At 42.8% G+C, this 20,098-nt stretch overlaps 1 protein-coding gene across 1 annotated transcript in view; it reads right to left on the reverse strand.

Moving 5' to 3' along the window:
* cpz (carboxypeptidase Z) overlaps positions 1–20,098 on the reverse strand; it is a 55,678-nt gene that overhangs the window by 20,169 nt on the left and 15,411 nt on the right. The window contains exons 3-6 of the mRNA XM_041199599.1: positions 13,148–13,177; positions 10,831–11,205; positions 2,490–2,693; positions 1,228–1,424 (exon numbers count right to left, since the gene is read on the reverse strand). Coding sequence (XP_041055533.1) covers positions 1,228–1,424; positions 2,490–2,693; positions 10,831–11,205; positions 13,148–13,177 — 806 coding nt within the window. The remainder of the gene's footprint in view (positions 1–1,227; positions 1,425–2,489; positions 2,694–10,830; positions 11,206–13,147; positions 13,178–20,098) is intronic.

The following is a 20,098-nucleotide window of genomic DNA, read 5'->3' on the forward strand; positions in this document are numbered from 1 at the left end:
AGGATAAAATATATATTGTTTACACTTACAAAAAGAAGAAAAAATATATATAAAATATATGTTGCAGTTGGACCATACTGGAAATGATGGAAATACCATGTCAAACTTGAAAGCTGGTGGGGCGGATGGTGAAGACAAGTGAGATCCTATTCTAGTTTTGGTAAGAGGAAAGAATGAGACCAAAAGCATGGAAAATGTAAAGGACACAGCCTAGAATCCTGTGTCCAATGGTGGAGGAGAATCCTTGGCTGAGGAAAAGGGAGGTGTAGAGGTAGATCCATTGGAGAAGATGCAACTGAGGCTGAGGACTGAGAAACTGGGAGATTAGAGTCTGAATGGGGGATTGTGGGGGGGAGGGATGGGTGGTGAAAGTGTAATTCATGTAGTTGTGGGAATTGGTGGGTTTTAATTCCCAAAGATGAGAGAGAGAGAATTAAAAGAAGGGAAGGGAAGAAATGGACCACATAAAGATGAAGGAGCGGTGAAAATTTGAAGCAAAATTAGTGACATTTTCTAGATCATTGTAAGAGCAAGATGCAGCACCCACACATTCATAAATGTAACATGAAAAGAGATGTGGGGTGGCGGGTTGGTGTTGAGAGGACATGAATTAGTTTGGAACAAATAATGCTCAATATATCTACAAAACAGTAAGCATAGATAGGATATTTTATTGGGAGGAAGTGTTGAGGCCTTTTAATTGTGTTGAGAGTTATGAGAAAAGTTGTTCAATATGAAAATAAGCTTGTACAGGTGGACAAGATTAGGGCAGTTAGGGCCTCACTGAGCTGTTAGAGCTAGGGAGGCTACAGGCCATTCTGTAAGGGATGAAGTTGTAGAGGGACTGTACATACACAAGGGAGAGGAGATGGTTGGGGTCAGGAAATGATAATTTGTTAAAGTGGGAGATGGTATCGGAAAATCAAGCATGTAGGTAAGTTCAGGATGGACCAGGGACAGGAGGTTGGGTGGGTTGGTGGTAGAGTCAAGTTAAATGAAAATAAGTAATGAAGAGGGGCAGGATGAAATTATTGGGGGCATTCCTATTTGCATATCTTAAGTTGAATTTTGTGGCCTTAAAAAACAAGCCAAAGCTGCATGAAAATCATCATAGTACACTGTAATATACTCTGCTTTGTATGAAATGGAAAGCTTATTGTAAGCAATGCCATAGAAGATCTCCTGGTATTTATGCTATTAGGAACTCAAAAAGAGAAACTAAGTTACCTCTTCAGATGCTATTTCATAGCCATCGGGATTCATAGAAGGCAGTAGATGGATTCTGGTATTATTGATTAAAGCCTGAATCCTTTTGTTTCCATTTAAATATTCAGAGCACAAATACTGTGCAAGATAAATCAGCAGCTCTCTCCCCAATGCTTCATTGCCATGCATATTTGCAATATATTTAAATTCCGGCTTAACTGAAAAAAAAGTTTCGATATTAAATGATCATATAAATAATGTATTATACTTCTTTTGTCAACAGAGGGGATACTTAACTTAACCTACCCAGCGGAAACTGGTAGGATTGGACCAACCCCCAGTTTTATGCCTAAAGTCAGCCTATTAGGCAGGTTACACAAAGCATAGCTGACTGGAACCCATCATTTACCCACCAGGTAGGTTAGGTTAAGTTTATCTTAAAAGATTTATACATTTTTTCTTTTACACATAACAAAATAATTCATGTAAAATTACAGACTCAATGACCCCAATTTTAAGTCCCCAACAAGGGGAAATTGGAGGGGTTAAATTTTAAAATTCTATCTTGATGCTCCAACTCGTCACCCTTTAGGCCATTTAAATTTTTCTGCTCTAAATCAGCCCTTCAACAAGCCTCCCTTGATGAGCAGGCAGGGGCCGAATTAACAATCAAAAGTCCTGCAATTTAAGGCAGGAGTCTGGCCCTGATGGCTGCCCAACAGTGGATCCAAGATAGTGGGAGAAGAGGTGGTGACGGGTTCAGGTAAGTATTAAAGATCTGCTACATTTAGGAACTCCTTGTGGACCAGGAGCAGCAGGATTGCTTCTCCAGTGTTCCTCCCCAGTCTTTGCTTCCTCTCTAAGCTCACTGGAACCCCTGACCTCCTAAAATGTCCTCTTTCCTTCCAATGGCTGTAGGGCACCATCCTCATGGGTAGTTGGCTACGGCCTCCTTCTAGTCATGTCTGTCCCATCCACATATTCAAGGCTGTCAATCTGACCTGGTGCCAGATAGGAATCAGTGAACAGCTAGTTAAACGATGACCTACAATTAAAATCAACAAGGCCTCCTCACCCTTGGCATTGCCCAAATGCTTTACGCTCAAGTCCAATTAAGTCAATGGAAAGTAAAATTCATCAGTTGTACAATGGGTAGCCCACCTATTCCTGACACTTACTCACCATGTGGCTTAGATTTAAATTTCCCCAGGGCAAAGTAACAAAGACAATGAAAATGAAAGGTAAGAGAAGAAATGGGCAGAATGAATTAGGGAGCTACTTACGCAATTCATGTTCCCCAGGATTACTTGAAAATTCAATCACATAAAGGTCTTTGCCTTCAAAACTGCGGCCAATGGTGTACATTGTTGAAATAGGTGCGCACACAGATGTCGTCTGTTTCAGCAGCTTTGTCATTTCCAAATAACTGTGATATTTGAATTGTAACAAAGTAAAGGGTGTTTCAGATTCATCCGTCAAACTTGAATCTGTCAAAAAAGAAGACTGTTATTTACATTCTAAGCTTGGTATTTTTGTGATTTCAACAGAGTAAATATCCAGTTTAAACGGACAAAAAAATGAAACATGTGGCTGTACAGGAGTACGATCGTCCCTGGCCTGATTTTCCTCAATGCACTATGTTCATTCTGCAATTATGAAATCATTAAAAAGTTGGTCTGGCAAAAGGCCATTGACCTGAAATATAGGTTAACATTTTCCTCCCATTAGGGGGGGAAGTGCGAGAGTGGGCGCAGGCAGGTGGCCTTCCGGGCGCCACCATTTTATATGGGTGGGCCAATTATGGCCCACCGAGCGTGACATCCGCCAGGAAGCGCTGTGCGCTCCCTGTGTGGGCAGGGGGAATTCCCTCAGCTGGGAGTGCGCTCTTTCGTGCATGCACATGAAAGAGCACACAGATCTCCCTGAGGCTATGTGCTGCCTCAGGGAGATTGGCTCTGATTGAAAACTTTAAATAAAGGTGATAAAAAATTTCTCTGCCATGTCCCTCATGTGACACTGTCACATGTGCTGGGACATGTCATAACTTTTAAAATATTCTGAAATTTTTAAATCCCTCATGAAACCTCATCCAGCCCGTGGAAGAGGTTTCATGTTTTTTCCGAAGCCCGCCTGGGCTCCCAGCCTGCCCACCAACCTTAAGGTTGGACGGGCAGGTCCGGTAATTATCTTAATTAGTTTTTTAATGGCCTTAGTAGGCCGTTGCCAGTTCGGTGGGCACGCAGCCGACTCAGCTGTGCGCCCGCCAAACTGAGAATCTAAATGACACGGGGTGACACCGGGACGCACGCCCGATGTATCCCCACGTCATTTACTTGTCGGCGAGCGGACCCCACCCCTGCTTGTCGACTGGAAGATGCTGCCCATTAACTCGCTTTTTCTTTCCATAGATACTGACTAACCTGCTATTTCCAGCATTTTCTTTTTAGGATTATTTTATGAAATAAAGGAGTTTGGAGATTTACATTTGGCCTGGTTTTATGAATCTACTTTTCAGAAGATTGATCAGGTATGCAAATGTACAGCTTCTAGTTCAAATAATAATGAGGTTTCATTATCACAACCCTGGATCATGCTGTCATATAATTAAGATTGGGCAGTAACAGTGAACTCCTACTTAGAAGAGACCTGTGACAGAAAGGTTGGAAAATTTGGTTATGTAGTACCCGTATTTTTGATACATGTACACTTCTGGTGCCAGCCATGCAGGCGACATTTTGTTGAAGTCATTAGCCTGGGAGTGTAGGGCAGAAGTATACAGAGTGGACAGTTTACGGCGTCAGTCAATATTTAAAGCTGATTTGACTGTAGCATTGCCAGTTTTGATTTCAACACTCCAGCTAATTCCCCTCTTAATCTCACATGGTTGAACATGTGTTTAGCAGCAGAAAAGATCACTGCACCAGTGCTATGCAAAGGGATCATCAACCACTTTTAGGCTAGTTGCTGACTGATTTCCACTGGTTTTTGCTGAGTTAGTAAAATGTTTTGTGATTTGTCCTGCTACTTAAAATTGATGAAGTCTACAGGAAGCTGTAAGGCATGTAAACGACATGGTTTTCTAGAACAGTGTGTTGAAAAACCAACTAGAAAATGGGATATTTTAGATCTAGTGTTGTGTAATGGAAAAGGTCTAATGAATAACCTAGTTGCAAAGGAGCCTCTAAGGAAGAGTGACCATAATATGACTGAATTTTACATTAAGTTTGGAAGTGATATGGTTCAATCCAAAACTAGGTTTTAAATTTAAACAAAGGAAACCATGGAGATATGAGGGACAAGTTGGCTGTGGTCGATTGGAAAACCATATTAAAAGGTATGATGGTAGACATGCAATGGCTACCATTTAAATAATTAATGCATGGCTTACAACAAATTCATATTCATTTGAGGCACAAAAATCCGACAGGAGAAGTGATTGAACCATGGCTAACAAGAGAAGTTAAAGATTGTATTAGATCAACGGAAGAGGGCTCTAAAGTTGCCAAAAAAAGTAGCAAGTCTGAGAATTGGAAGCATTTCGGAATTCAGCAAATGAGGACCAAGAAACTGATAAAGAAAGAGAAAATTGAATATGAAAGTAAACTAACAAGAAACATAAATATGTTATATAAAAAGGAAAAGATTTGCAAAGACAAATGTGGGCACACTACAGGCGGAGAAAGGAGAATTTATAATGGGGAATGAGGAAATGACAGAGAAACTCGACAAATACTTTGTGTCTGTCTTCACAGATGAAGATACAAAAAACCTTCCAGGAATACTAGAGAACTAAAGGACCGGCGGGAATGAGGAACTGAAAGAAATTAGTATTAGCAAAAAAGTAGTACTGGAGATATTAACAGGCCTAAAGTTTAACAAATCCTATGGGCCTGATGATCTGCATCCCAGAGTGTTGAAAGAGGTGGCTGTAGGGATAGCGAATATATTGGTGGTCATCTTCTAAAATTCTAGTTTCAGGAACAGTCCCTGCAGATTGGAAAGAAACAGTTGTAACCCCACTACTTAAAAAAGGGAGAGAGAAAACTGGGAACAACAGGCCTGATAGCATGACATCAGTAGTAGGGAAAATGCAAGAATCTATTATAAAGGAAGTGATAACTGGACACTTAGAAAATAATGGTAGCATTGAGTAGAGTCATTGTGGGTTTATGAAAGGGAACTCACGTTTGAGAAACCTGTCATAGATTTTTGAAGATATAACTAGCAGGGTAGATAAGGGGAACCAGTGGATGTGGTGTATTTGGATTTCCAGAAGGCTACACAAGAGGTTAGTGAGCAAAATTAGAGCATATGGGATTGGGGGCAATATATTGGCATGGATTGAGAATTAGTTACTGGACAGGAAACAGAGTAGGAATATACAGATCATTCTCAGGTTGGCACGCTGTAACCAGTGGGGTACTGTTTGGGCCCCAGCTATTCACAATCTATATCAATAATTTGGATGCGAGAACCAAATGTAATAGTTCCAAGTTTGCTGATGACAAAGAACTAAGTGGGAATGTGAATTGTGAGGAGGATGAAAAGAGGATTTAGACAGGCTAAGTGAGTGAGCAAGAACATAGCAGATGGAATATAATGTGGAAAAATGTGAAATTATCCACTTTGGTAGAAAAAACAGAAATGCAGAGTATTTCTTAAATGATGAGTGATTGAGAAGTGTTGATGTCCAAAGGGACCTGGGTGTCCTTGTTCATAAATTACTGAAAGCTAACATGCAGGCGCAGCAAGCAATTAGGAAGGCAAATGGTGTGTGAGCCTTTATTGAATGAGGGTTTGGGTACAGGGGTCAAGCAGTCTTGCTGAATTGTATAGAGCCTTGGTGAGACTGCATCTGGAGTATTGTGTATAGTTTTGGTCTCCTTGCCTATACTTGCCATAGAGGGAGTACAATGAGGGTTCACCATACTGATCCTTGGATGGCAGGATTGTCCTGTGAGGAGAGATTGAGGAGACTGGGCCTATATTCTCTAGAGTTTAGAAAAATGAGAAGTGTTGTCATTGAAGCATACAAAACTCTTACAGGTCTTGACAGGGTAGATGGAGGAAGGATGTTTCCCCTGACTTGGGGTCTAGAACCAGCCAACACAATCTCAGAATAAGGGGTTGGTGATTTAGGACTGAGATGAGGAGGAATTTCTTCATTAAGAGAATGGTCAATCTTTGGAATTCTCTACCCCACTACTGTAGAGGCTGAGTCATTTAGTATATTCAGGACGGAGAGCAATAGATTTTTTAGATATTAAACATATCGAGGGATATGGAAGCCATACAGGAAAACGGTATTGAGGTAGAAGATCAGCCATGATCTAGTTGAATAGCAGAGCAGCTCAACAGGCTGAATGACCTACTCCTGCTCCTATTTCCTCTGTAAAGGCCACTACAAGGCTTCTGCTCATGCCACTTGTTCCCAGTAATGGGTGGTGTGGCTTACATCTCCCTTGGCCTGCAACAGGGAGAAACAGTAGAGTGACACAGAGGAGGACAAGCTGCTCTAAGGAGGAGGTGGGGGGAAAAGGCTCTCAGCAGGAGGCCATCTCCTTTTCCACGGTCTTCAGGGAGCAATTCTCCTATCTGAACCATGAGGCAAGCTACCACTTGCAGTACCCTTTCCCTGTGCCCTGACTGTAAATTGCTTGTGCCTAGTAAAACACCATGTGCAGATCCTGCCTCTTAAGTTAGCCTCTATATTATGCAAAATGCCATTATCTGAGCTGGTGCCTCTGAGCCTGAGAGTGATTGTTCCTTCATCATCACTTGTCTTCCTGCTCTCCCACCCTTGCTCTTCCACCACCACCCAGCCAGGTTGCAGTTCTTAGGTAACTGAAAGGAGAAAGGCACAAGGATAGGCTTGTTGTTAAGGGAAGAGGTGGGAAGTAAGAACATCTGAAACTTGTAAATCAGGAGATTGTGGGATGAAGTGGGTGGTGAAGTAGGGATTAAGAAGCAGGATATAGTGTCATCTTTACTTTCAGCCTCTCTGCTGGCCACAGTCTCAATCATTGCCACTGCAATGAGTACTCTCTCCTACATTAGAATAAGGATATGCAGTCATGCCTGCTTCCAACAATTAGGTGTTGCTGCCTCCAGTTATGCACTATCTTGTCCTGCAAGAGAGGGGGAATTGTGTCAACGAATATGGTGAAATCTATTTGGGTGATGTGGCTGTCATGGCTGAATAGCTGGCAGAGTATGCAAGCTGTGAGATGTTGGGATGAGGCTCGCAGCAGTGCTAATTGTGTGAGATAAGGTAAAGCTAGAATGTGAGAATAAGATTGTGACTGATAGAGATTGTTGTAGGTGAATGGTGGTGGTGTGGCGCATTGAGCAGTGTGTGAGGCTAGTGGTGCAATTGGTGGGATAGGGCCTCTGAATATTCATAGAATAATAGAATCATTGCAGCACCGAATTAGGTCATTTGGCCCATCGTGTCCTTGCTGGTTCTTTGAAGGAGCAACTCAACTTGTCCCACTTCCCGCCTTTTCCTTGTATCCCAGCAAATTCTTTCCTCAAATAATTATACGATTCTCTTTAGAAGGCCTCGAATGAATATGCGTCCATCACATTCTCTAGCAGTGCATTCCAGATCCTAACTACTCGCTGTGTAAAACAGTTTTTCCTCATGTCGCCAATGCTGCCTTTGCCAATCACCTTAAATCAGTGTTCTCTGGTTCTCGACCCTTCCTCCAATGGGAATAGTTTCTCCCTAACTAATCTGTGCAGACCCCTCATGATTTTGAACATACCTATCAAATCTCTTATTCTTTTCTTCTCTAAGCAGAATATCCCCAGCTTCTCCAATCTCTTCACATTACTGAAGTTCCTTGTCCATTCTCATGAATCTTTTCTCCACTCCCTCTAATGCCTTCACATCCTTTGTAAACTGTGGTACACAGAACTGGGTACAAAACTCCAGTTGAGGCCGAACCAGTGTTTTATACAGGTTTATCATAGCTTCCTTGCTTTTGTACATGATGCCCCTATTTATAAAACCCAGGATCCCGTATGTTTTATTAACCACTTTCTCAACTTGTTCTGCCACCTTCAGAGATTTACACACATATACACCCAGGTCTCTCTCCTTCTATACCCCCTTTAGAATTGTAACATTTATTGTAAATTGTCTCTCCTCATTCTTCCTACAAAAATGTATCATTTTACCCCTCTCTGCATTAAATTGCAACTCCCATGCTCATTCCACCAGCCTGTCTATGTCCTTTTGAAATTTATCACTATCCTCCTGACATTTCACAATAATTCCAAGTTTTGCGCCATCTGAAAAGTTTGAAATTGTGCCCTGTGCATACAGTCTAAGGTCATTAATATGTATCAGGAAAAGCAGTGGTCCTAATACCAACCCCTGGAGAACACCACCACATACCATTCTCCAGTCCGAGAAACAATCGTTCTCCACTACTTGCTGTTTCCTGTCACCAGGCGACATCATATCCATGCTGTTACTGCATGTCCCTTTTATTCCATTTATCATTTCTAAAAGCTTTCCCATCACCGAGGTTAAACTGACTGGCTTGTAGTTGTTGGGATTATCCTTACACCGTAATATGAGCAAGTGTGTAACACTTGCAATCCTCCAATCCTCTGGCACCACCCCTGTATCAAATGAACACTGGAAGATTATGGCGAGTGCCTCCACAATTTCCATTAATTTATTAATTACTTTATTCAGCATCCATTGATGCCTCTCAACTGGTCCTGGTGACTGACCTCGGCCACTTGTCTGAGGTCATTGAATGTCTTGCACTGCATCCAGGCCATCCAGGCTCAACTTCCAGCATTGACCACAGCAGCTATTTGCTGCCACTGTCTTTACAGTGTCTGGCTGGAGGTCCTTTTAGTCCCATTTGGATAGAGGACACTTCTATTCTCCTGTCCACCTCCTACATCGAGACCTCCAGTGTTGTGGCACAGAACATCGGAGCACATTCTGTGCCCTGATACACCAGTCACCTTGATGGTCAGACACTCTTCCCCAGTCACTTCAAGCATCTCCTCCAGTAAAATTGTGCCTGTTGTTTAAAAGGTGCAGGCTGGCTTTAAGTCAGTCGACTTGCTTGAGCTTGTTCTAATGTCTCACAACTTTGTGCCCCTCCACTCAGATGTGCAGTCATTTAACAACACACTAAGTGCTGGCTGCACACTGCTATCATATAAATGAGCAGGCAGCACAAAGTTTACCATGCTGTCTGCAATGGAAGCAATGGACGGGGGTTAATCTTGCTTTCCCATTCCCATACCTGTGTTCAGGCCTTATCGAATTTCATGGCAAGAATCTGCGTGAATATCTAGTGCAGATTCGCAAATTTGGAACGGTGGGCGGAATTTTTCTAGCCCATTGGAGATAAGCTGGGAGGCAGGCGTGCTGGTAATATGGTGAGTGGAGGTAAAAGGGAGCCCCACATCTTCCCCCCACCACAGAATATTGCTAGCAGTAGTAACCTTTGCAATGCAACCGCCCCCTGGCCAGTCAATTAAGCCACTTAATTTCCCAACTAAGTGCCACCTTCCTAGCCCATGGGCATTTTGCCCACATTGGGAGGGCCTGCTACTGCACAGGGAGACCACCAGATAAACCCTGCGGCCACCCAGCAGGGCTCTGGTTGGGGACAGCTCTCCTGCATGGGCACTCCATGGCTAACGGAAGGAGTGGCAATGAAAAAGGCCTCTCCCAAGGCAACACAGCCACCAGTGCACCACAAGGGTACATTTACCCCTCCCCCACCAACCCTGATGTCCAGGGCTTGTGTGCCTGGCTTTGGCTTCAATCCTAAAATCTACTTACTCTTCAAGGGTGCCTCGCCGTTAAGAAGCCCTCATCTTGGAGCTGCAGCCTCAGCACTGGCCACAACTAGCAGTGGCACTGCTGAGGCTGTTGAGCTGCCACCCTCCATTGAATGGCAGTCCCAGTGGCAGCCAATTAACAGGGTCGAAGGTTGGCTCCTGCTTTCAGCCCTGGCACCGTGCACAGAAAAATTCAGCCCATTCTGTCAGGCTGATGGTGTGTGAGATATCACATTCGCATGGATACTTGCAGCTTGAGTCACTGGAAAATAGAGCAGACCTGGAATGCTGGCCATTTCTGTTCCTCTAACCTCTTGGTTCAGAGACTTGAGTACAGTGTCACTGCCCAATCCACCCCTGCCCCCGCCACCCCCTAACCGCCCCCCACTGTGCTAGAAGAGATTAGCTGAATCAGGACAGACAGGGATTAAATATGGATTCTTTCTGTTCTTTCTGGAGGTCATTTTAATCTAATCCAACCTTCAATAAAAAGTAAAACCGAGCAGTACATAAACTGGACAGTCAATCCGTTCCATCAGGTCCAGCTGGTGGGATAGATTGCAATAGTCCTGATGTCTCAGTGTTGAACATTACAGGACAGTTACCATTGACTCAATGGCTGCTGTGAAACTTCTACCTCTTTTTCATCAGAATCAACTTTGTAAAGTGTTGTATAGGGGACAGAGCCTCATTCAGTGCGATAGGAAGAGTATAGTCTTTCAGTTAATTATAGCTTCTTACTGAAAATATACAAGCTAGGTTTCACAGCATAATGTCCAATCTCAAACAAAATCAGTTACCTACCTTTGTATTTTCCTATAGGGTCATAACAACCCTCCTCTTCGCTGACAAAAAAACGATCACAGTCCATGAAGTATGGCCATGCCATTTGAATCAGTTCAAATGAATGTTGACAGTCTCTTTTAAGTGCCTCACAAGCATATCGACAAGGCTTCAGAATCGTATTGTTTTCACAACGTGGAGCAATGATGGAACAGCCCAGCAGCTTGAGATCAGTATTGCATTCTCCATTCAGCAAGTTGTCCAAGACACTGATAAGAACGTACTCTGCACTTATCTCAGCTTCTGCTCTCGATATTTGACCAATCAAGTTAGGAAACATAATCTTTGAGTAAGATACACCAGAACAGTAACTTAAATAGTTATTCGAACACTGTGCTGTAGAAACATAAAATAGAAGTTTGTTTAATCAGCTGTCCATTGCCACGCTCTGAGATCAGTTATCGTAACAGACTGATCAGGTCCTTACTTTAAAGTCCATGCATTAGGGATGAGAATAGATCACACAAGAAAAACACAGAAACCAAAATAAGTTTCATTTTGTTTGGTTTTGTCAGACAGTACTAGATTTAAGGTTTGAATTATTTAGCTTTAGATGGCCTGGATTTTATGTAAGTAATGATAGCAAAACTGTCAGTATATGCTGTCGTTACCTTATGAAACTGACAGCTACTACTACAGCATTCACACATGTGCAATGAGGGATGGAAATCCAGAGGTTGCTGTCAGTGACTCCTTGCTCCTCCACAGCGTGTGCTGTTGAAGTCCCTGCTGACAGCAATCTTTTGGAAATCACTGAACTGACAAGATCTCCCTGGTTTTATGCTTTAATATTGTTGTAAACCCCCATCCTGTGAAAAAATTACAACTTGTTAATCAGGTGAAACTTGCATTTTGATAGCCTATTAAGTTGCAACTAGTGTTTAAAAAATGTCTTTGCCCCTGGAAGTATTGTGAGTCCGTTGCATTCATTCTCGTGTGTTCTGGCAAAGGATAATTCTGCTTCTCTGCAGCCACTTGACTGAGTGACTGGACAGTTGGGGCAGAATTTTACAGCCCCGTTTCAGCAGGGATGGGGTGGTAAAATGCAGCGAGACATTCTAAACCTCATTGGCTTCGATGGGAATATAAAATCCCACTGCCATAAAATTTCGCCCTTGGAGTTTTAATGCAACTGGAGAATGCAGGCATGACCAATAGACTCACTTCATAATTATTACTTCAGCCTCAGTACTTTATTTCCAAGTCTGGAAAATGGTAGTGAGGTTGATCAAAACCAATGTTACTGTGTTGTCATGCCTATGAAAATCAAACTCATTTCTCAGTTTATGAATTAAATCATCAAAACAAAATGTAAGAACACATGCGTGTGAGTTAAAAGTATCAGGAAATATTGACCATGCTGGGGCTTATTTCTCCAGAAAAGCAAAAGCTAAGGTGTGATCTGGTAGAGGTTTTTAAGATAATGGGTGGGATTGACAGGGTAGATATGGAGAAAATGTTCCCACATGTGGTGGCGACCAGAACTAGAGGCCGTAAGTATAAGATAAATCCAATAGGGAATTCAGGAGAAGTGTCTTTATGCAAAGAGTAGTAAGAATATGGAACATCTACCACAAGGAGTGGATGAGATGAATAGCATAAATACATTTAAGGGTATGCTAGAAAAGCACATGAGGGAGGAAGGAATAGAAGGATATGTTTCTAGGACTAAAGGAGTGGGAGGAAGCTTGTTTAAAGCAAAAATATTGGCTTGGATCAGTTAGGATGGATTAGGCTGTGCTGTAAACTCTGGGGAGAAACTTGTTTGTGTAATCAGCAGTGTTATGGAGACATTACTTCAGTTAACCAGGGGAAGGCAGCGTAGCTCATGTGATCTTCAATGATAACGCTGAACTGCCTGCCCCCGGGGAATCGAGGTAAGTATGCGCAGAGCTGCTAGAACACTAATGAATTTCTCTCTGCCTCAATGCCACTCGATATGACACACTGCTGTGCAAAATATTACAAGGTAATGAAAAACATCAGTATGGAAATAAAATAATTGGCTAACATTAGTGATGTGAATAGATGCATAATTTCTTTGTACACATCCCACTGTATACAATTATAATCATATTCCTTAAAGAGATGTGAATCAAGATACTTCAATCACCAGTATTTGTATATAAATTGACATTTCTGCCTAGTCTTTGAGTGAATTTGGCTGAGGCGGGGTCATGACTTGCATAACCATTTGGTTAAATTATGTTTCACTGAAATTTTTAACTCCAAAATTGCTTATAGAAGCATGGGGATAATAAAAAAAAATGGCCCTTACCTGTTTTTACAGCTTCAACCTGACATCGTCCTGAAAGAAAAAAGGTATGGTGTTCAGTGATAAAGAATAATACCAGTGCTAGACATGTGCAAGGGCCATTTGAGGTCAATGGAAATGAAAATTGAGAGAGATGCGTAACAGACGGCTGAATCAATATGATGAGTTTTACACTATCACCTGAAGTCAAAATCACCCCCAGGGATTTGAAACATATTTTTATATGTTGCCATTACTTATAGGAAACATACTGGTTTCACACAATGGTAAAACCTGGCAGATGAAATGCTCCCAAGAGATCCATAAAGGCTTTAAGGGTTATGGAAGACATGCAGAAAAATGTAGTTAAGGCCACAATCAAATCAGCTATCATCTTATCGAATGATGGAGCAGGCTTGTGGGGCCATATGGCCTACTCCTGCTGCAATTACTTATGATCTTATGGACCCTGTGGTGCTCTCAATTTGGCTGAAGCAGAACACTGCACATACATGCCGAATACATTCATGATATCCTGCTGAGCAATGACAAAACACCAGTGACATTTTAATTAAGGGTCAAATGTCCTATCAACTCTTTACTAACAGGAAATTTGAATTTCCACCAGGTGGATAGGGTTAAAATCATTCCTTAAATAAAGCAAGTTCTTCCTTCCTTTTCACTTTATGCTGCTTTATCTCATTTCAGTGAGCATGCTGGAAGCAATTCTACAATTGGTCCTTGATCTAGTAGAGATAACTGAACAGTGGTCTAACAATCCCTGAAGTGCATGTGGCAGGATGCTGGGTCCTTGGCTTTGGCTGTGATTCACCCTATGATCAAAACATTTGCTGATACTTAGGACCCAGTAAACCACAGGAAAGGTGCTGGGGAGCATGATAGTGACTGAATAACTCAGCAAAATCCAGTAATGTAGAAGCCTGTCAATCTTAATGGGAAGGCCTCATTTAAATACATATGTGCAGCCAACTGCCCAACAGATTGACAGCCTGGTCAGCAGGAGGGAGTAGGGATTTAGCAGCAAGGAGCTCCAGCTAGGGACCAATGGGAATAGCCCCCAACATTAGAATACAGGACAGAAGGCTCCGAGTGTGCTTGTGATCGGCATGAGGGAGGTCTGAGCACATTTGGCTGAAGGCTGAGGGGGCTCAAGGCTTTCAGTGTGAACTGGGGGCAAAACATTCCTACTTCCTATTAGCAGCTTAAAGACAGGCAGCATTGTAAAATTTAGCTGAGCCTCTTGTGATCAGTCAGTTCCACCGGCCACTTTTTTGTTAGCAGATGCGATGTGGTTAAAAATATGTCACAGCTCCGACTACATCAATAAGCAGTGACTCCTGAATCTTAAGTTAACCCCCACCTTCTTTTAGAGGAAGTCTCTTCCAGAGTGGGAATTGCTGCCAATGCAGTGAATTGGAGTCAGGTTGCAAATTTCCACTATTTTAACTATACCACCCACTCTCCCATCTGCTTGAATTTAAAATATCCTGAGAAAAAAATTGTTAACTGAAGCAAATTTTTAGGAAAGTGCTTTGAGCGATGGGAAGCTGATGGCCAGGTTACACAATCTCAGCATCAGAGAGAACTTAACCATCGTCCCTTGACATTCAATGGCATTACCATCACTGAATTCCCACACTATCAACATCCTGATGGTTACCATTGACCAGAAAGTGAACTGGACTAGCCATATAAATACTGTGGCTACAAGAGCAGGTCAGAGGCTAGGAATCCTGTGACAAATAACTCACCTCCTGGCTCCCCAAAGTCTGTCCACCATCTACAAGGCACAAGTCAGCAGTGTGATGGAATACTCCCCACTTGCCTGGATGACAGCAGCTTCCACAACACTCAAGAAGTTTGACACCATCCAGGGCAAAGTAGCCCACTTATTTGGCACCACATCCACAAACATTCACTCCCTCCACCACTGGTGCACAGTAGCAGCAGTGTGTACCATCTACAAGGTTCACTGCAGGAATTCACCAAGGCTGCTCTGACAGCACCTTCCAAACCCACGACCACTGCCATCTAGAAGGACAAGGGCAGCAGCTGGATGGGAACAAGATAGATGGGTTCAAGAAGGCAGCTCACCACCACCACCACCATCTCAAGGGCAACTAGGGCTGGGCAATAAATGCTGGCCTAGCCAGTAACGCTCATATCTCCTGAATGAATAAAAAGAAGAGCCTGGATTTTGTGATTGTAATGACAGGGAATCTATCAGCATTTGCTGTTGTTACAATTGTGAAACTGACAGCAACTTTTGGCATTGTCACATGCACAGTTAAATGAGGGAATCCAGAAATTGCTGTCGATATTTCCCTGCTCGTCCACAGGACAAGAACAGGGCTGTTGAAGCCCCTATGGTGGAAATCTTAGAAATCTTTTGAATTGACATGAACTTCCATTTTTCACTGAGTCTCATGTGAAACCACTTGAAAAGGCTCTGCCTTGTTGAATAAAGTGTAAAAGGCTTTTTTTAAGAACAGTCTCCAAAGTTAATAATGACTGCTGAACAACTTCCTTGATCCTGAACAGCTTATGTTACAAGTATAGACTGTTAAATGCTTCTATTACTACTATTAAAAAAAAAGATAGATATTCAAAACAATAAAAAATATCTTTTAAAAATGTTTAAGATGTTTCACCTTCTACCTTAATTCCCACAGATATGTCCTGATCTTCATTTCACTGCCTATAAAATGGTTAACAAGTAAAGGATAATCAGTGCTTTTTACTTCCTGGCTTGATGTCCATGAGAATTCTTCAATGTGATTACCAGCTTAGTTTGCTTGATGACAACAATATTGCAGACACCACAGACTCCCTTGAGGTGCTGACAAACTTAAAATACCATCAGAAAATGTGAAATCCACACCGCAGAAATTCCTCGATCTTTGTGGGCAGCTTTATTCAAGGTCAGCAGTAAGTGCTATTGCTTCATCGCTGGCAGCAAAATTTGGGCCATAATACTCTCACCGTAAAGTAACATCTTTAACATTGAAAAGGCAATCACAACACCACATACACATAACAAGTATTACATAGGTTATACAGTGTAGAAACAGGCACAGAAACATTTAGCCAGGCCATTCAGGCCAACCAGTCCATGCCAGCATTTGTGGTCCACTTGAGCCTCCTCCCATCTTTTCTCACTTAAATCTATTGCTGTAACCCTCTATTCACTTCTCCCTTATACGCTGTTTAGCATCCCCTTAAGTGAATCTATCATATTTACTTCAACCACTCCCTGTCATAGTGAGTCCAACATTTTTACCACATTTTGGGTAAAGAATTTTCTTCTGAATTTCCCATTGGATATCACATTAAGGCTTGTACTTTTCCATGGGGGAAGTGCTGATGTAGTGGTATAGTCACTGGACTAGTAATCCAGGGTAATGCTCTGGGGACCCAGGTTTGTATCCTGCCATGGCAAATGATGAAGTTTAAACTCAATAAAAATCTGATCTTACAAGTCTAATGATGGCCATTGAAACAATTGTTTTATCATCCTTCCCTGGTCTGGCCTACATGTAACTCCAGAACCACAGCCCTCTGAAATGGCCTAGGAAGCCACTCAGTTGTATCAAACTGCTAAAAAGCCAATAAGAAGGGATGCAATTGGATGGACCACCTGACATCGACCTAGGTACCAGAAATGACAACAGCAAACTCAGCCCTGTTGACCCTGCAAAATCCGTTTCACTGACATATGGGGGCTAGTGCCAAAACTGGGATAGCTGATTACAGACTAGTCAAGCACCAGCCTGATATAATCATACTCACAGACAAACATGGAGCAAGGAAACCTCCTGCTGATTACCACACGCTGACCCCTCAGTAGCTGAATCAGTACTCCTCTATGTTGAACACCGCTTGGAAGAAACACTGAGGCTGGCAAGGGCACAGAATGTACTCTAGGTGGGGAGCTTCAATGTCCATCACCAAGAATGGCTCGGTAGCACCACTACTGACCAAACTGGCCGAGTCCTGAAGCACACAGCTGCTAGACTGAGTTTGTGGCAGGTGATGAGGAAACTAACAAAAGAGAAAAACATACTTGACCTCATTCTCACCAATGTGCCTGCCACAGATGCATTTGTCCATGACAGTATTGGTAGCACTGACCACCACACAGTCATTGTGGAGACAAAGTCCCAACTTCACATTGAGGATACTCTCCATCATGTTGTGTGGCACCACCAGCTTGATAAATGGGATGGATTTCAAACAGATCTAGCAACTCAAGACTGGGCAACCATGAGGCACTGTGGGCCATCAGCAACAACAGATTTATATACAACCACAATATGTAACCTCATGGCTTGCTTTATCCCCCACTCTACTAATACCACAAAGCCAGGTGATCAAGCCTAGTTCAATGAAGAGTGCAGGAGAGCATGCCAGAAACAGCAGCAGGCATACTTAAAAATGATGTGTCAACCTGGTGAAGCTATAATACAGAACTACATGTGTGCCAAACAGCATAAGCAGCAAGTGATAAACAGAGCTAAGTGATTCCACAACCAACGGATCAGGTCTAAGCTCTGCAGTCCTGCCACATCCAGTCATGAATGGTGATGGATAATTAAACAACTAACTGGAGGAGAAGGCTCCACAAATATCCCCAACCTCAATGATGGGGGAGTCCAGCACTTCAGTGCAAAGGATAAGGCCGAAGGGTTTGCAACAATGTTCAGCCAGAAGTGAAGGATGGATGATCCATCTTGACCTCCTCCAGAGGTCCCCAGCATCACAGGTGCCAGTCTTCAGCCAATTCAATTCACTCTACGTGATATTAAGAAATGAGAAGGTACTGGATACTGCAAAGGCTATGGGCCCTGACAATATTACGGCAATAGTCCTGAAGACTTTTGCTCCAGAACTTGCTGCATCCCTCACCAAGCTGTTCCAGTAGAGCTACAAAACTGGCATCCATCCAGCAATATGGTAAATTGCTCAGGTATGTCCTGTCCACCAAAGCAGGACAAATCCAACGCGGCCAATTACAGCCCCATCAGTCTACTCTTGGTCAACAATAAAGTGATGGAAGAGGTCATCAACAGTGCTATCAAGTGACACATGCTTAGCAATAGCCCGCTCACTGGTCAAAATCCTGGGGCTCCCTCTCTAATAGCACTATGGGTGTACCTAGACCACGTGGACTGCAGCATTTCAAGAAAGCAGCTCAACACCACCACCTCTCAAGTGCAATTAGGCATGGGCAATAAATGCTGGTCTAGCCAGCAACACCTACACCCCGTAAATGAATAAGAAATACAAAAGCTCAGTTTGTGTTCTGCCAGGGTCACTCAGCTCCTGACCTCATTACAGCCTTGGTTCAAATATGGGCAAAAAAGCTGAACTCCAGAGGTGATGTGAGGGTGACTTCCCTTGACTTCAAGGAGCCCTAGCAAAACTGGAGTCAATGGGAATTAGAAGTCAACTCTCACTGGTTGGAGTTATACCTAGCACAAGGAAAGATAGTTGTGGTTGTTGGAGGTCAATCATCTCAGTTCCAGGACATCACTACAGGAGTTCCTCAGAGTAGTATCGGAGGCCCATCTTCAGCTGCTTCATCAATGACCCTCCTTCCAACATAAGGTCAGAAGTGGTGATGTTCACTGATGATTGCACCATGTTCAGCACCATGAGCAACTCCTCAGATACTGACGCAGTCCATGTCCAAATGCAGCAAGAGCTGGACAATATCCAGGCTTGGACTGACAAGTGGCAAGTAATATTTGCACCACACAAGTGCCAGGCAATGACCATCGCCAACAAAAGTGAATCAAACCATTGCTCTTTGACATTCAATAGCATTACCATTTCCGAATTCCCCATTATCAACATCCTGGGGGTTACCATTGACCAGAAACTGAACTGGACCAGCCATATAACCCACAACACTGAAGAAGCTGGACACCATCCAGAACAAAGCAGCCCACTTGTTTGCCACTCAATCCACAAACATTCACTCCCTCCACCACTGACACACAGTGGCAACAGTGTATACCATCTACATGATGCACTGCAGGAACTCACCAAAGTTCCTTAGGCAGCACCTTCCAAACCCACGGCCACTAAAAGGACAAGGGCAACAGACACATGGGAACCCCACCATCCAGAAGTGCCCTTCCAAGCCACTTGCCATCCTGACTTGGAAACATATCACCGTTCCTTCACTGTTGCTGGGTCAAAATCCTGGAACACTCTCCCTAACTGTACTGTTCATGTACCTATATAACAGGGACTGAAGCTGTCCAAGAAGGGAGCTTACCAGCAACTTCTCAATGGCAATTAGGGATGGGCAAAAAATGCTGGCCTAGCTAGCAATGCCCACATCCCATAAATAAAGAAAAAAACAAAGGGAAATGTATCTTCTTGTGAGTCCTGAAGGGAGTTGCAGAGTACTGCTGTTTGCAAGTTGTCTACTAAATGTTTCAGGTTTATATTTCAGATTTCCATTTTTTATCTTTCCCCCCACTTTCTCTCCTATTCCCCCCATCTCTTTTCACTTCATTTTTTTTCTTTGCCACATCTTCTTTGCCTCTTCAGCCAGCTGTTTTTATGCCCTTTTGTTCGGTTAATGCATTTTCATTGCCTTCTTGAGATGATCTTCCTACAGCATCCATAAGTTTTCACTACTTTCCTACTTTGTTCAAAAAATCTGTTTGAAGACCACTCAAATGAATAGCTCCTCTCTCTGATGGCCTCAGCATTTCTGAGTCCATTTTAAGCTGTTTTTCTCCCTACCTCATTTCATTAAGGAGTTCCTTTATCCTTCAGTTTCCAGCTGTCATGGTCAGCACTCTAAACATAAGCCTGCCTTTTCTCTTTACAGATGCTGATGGATCTGTTGTGTATCTCTAACACGTTCAGAAATGGTTCTATCTCTCTGCTCTCTGTTCTGCAGCATTAACTGTGTATTGATTTGCCAGAACTCAGACT

Source organism: Carcharodon carcharias, chromosome 1 (assembly GCF_017639515.1).
Source record: "Carcharodon carcharias isolate sCarCar2 chromosome 1, sCarCar2.pri, whole genome shotgun sequence".
In the NCBI taxonomy this organism is placed as follows: domain Eukaryota; kingdom Metazoa; phylum Chordata; class Chondrichthyes; order Lamniformes; family Lamnidae; genus Carcharodon; species Carcharodon carcharias.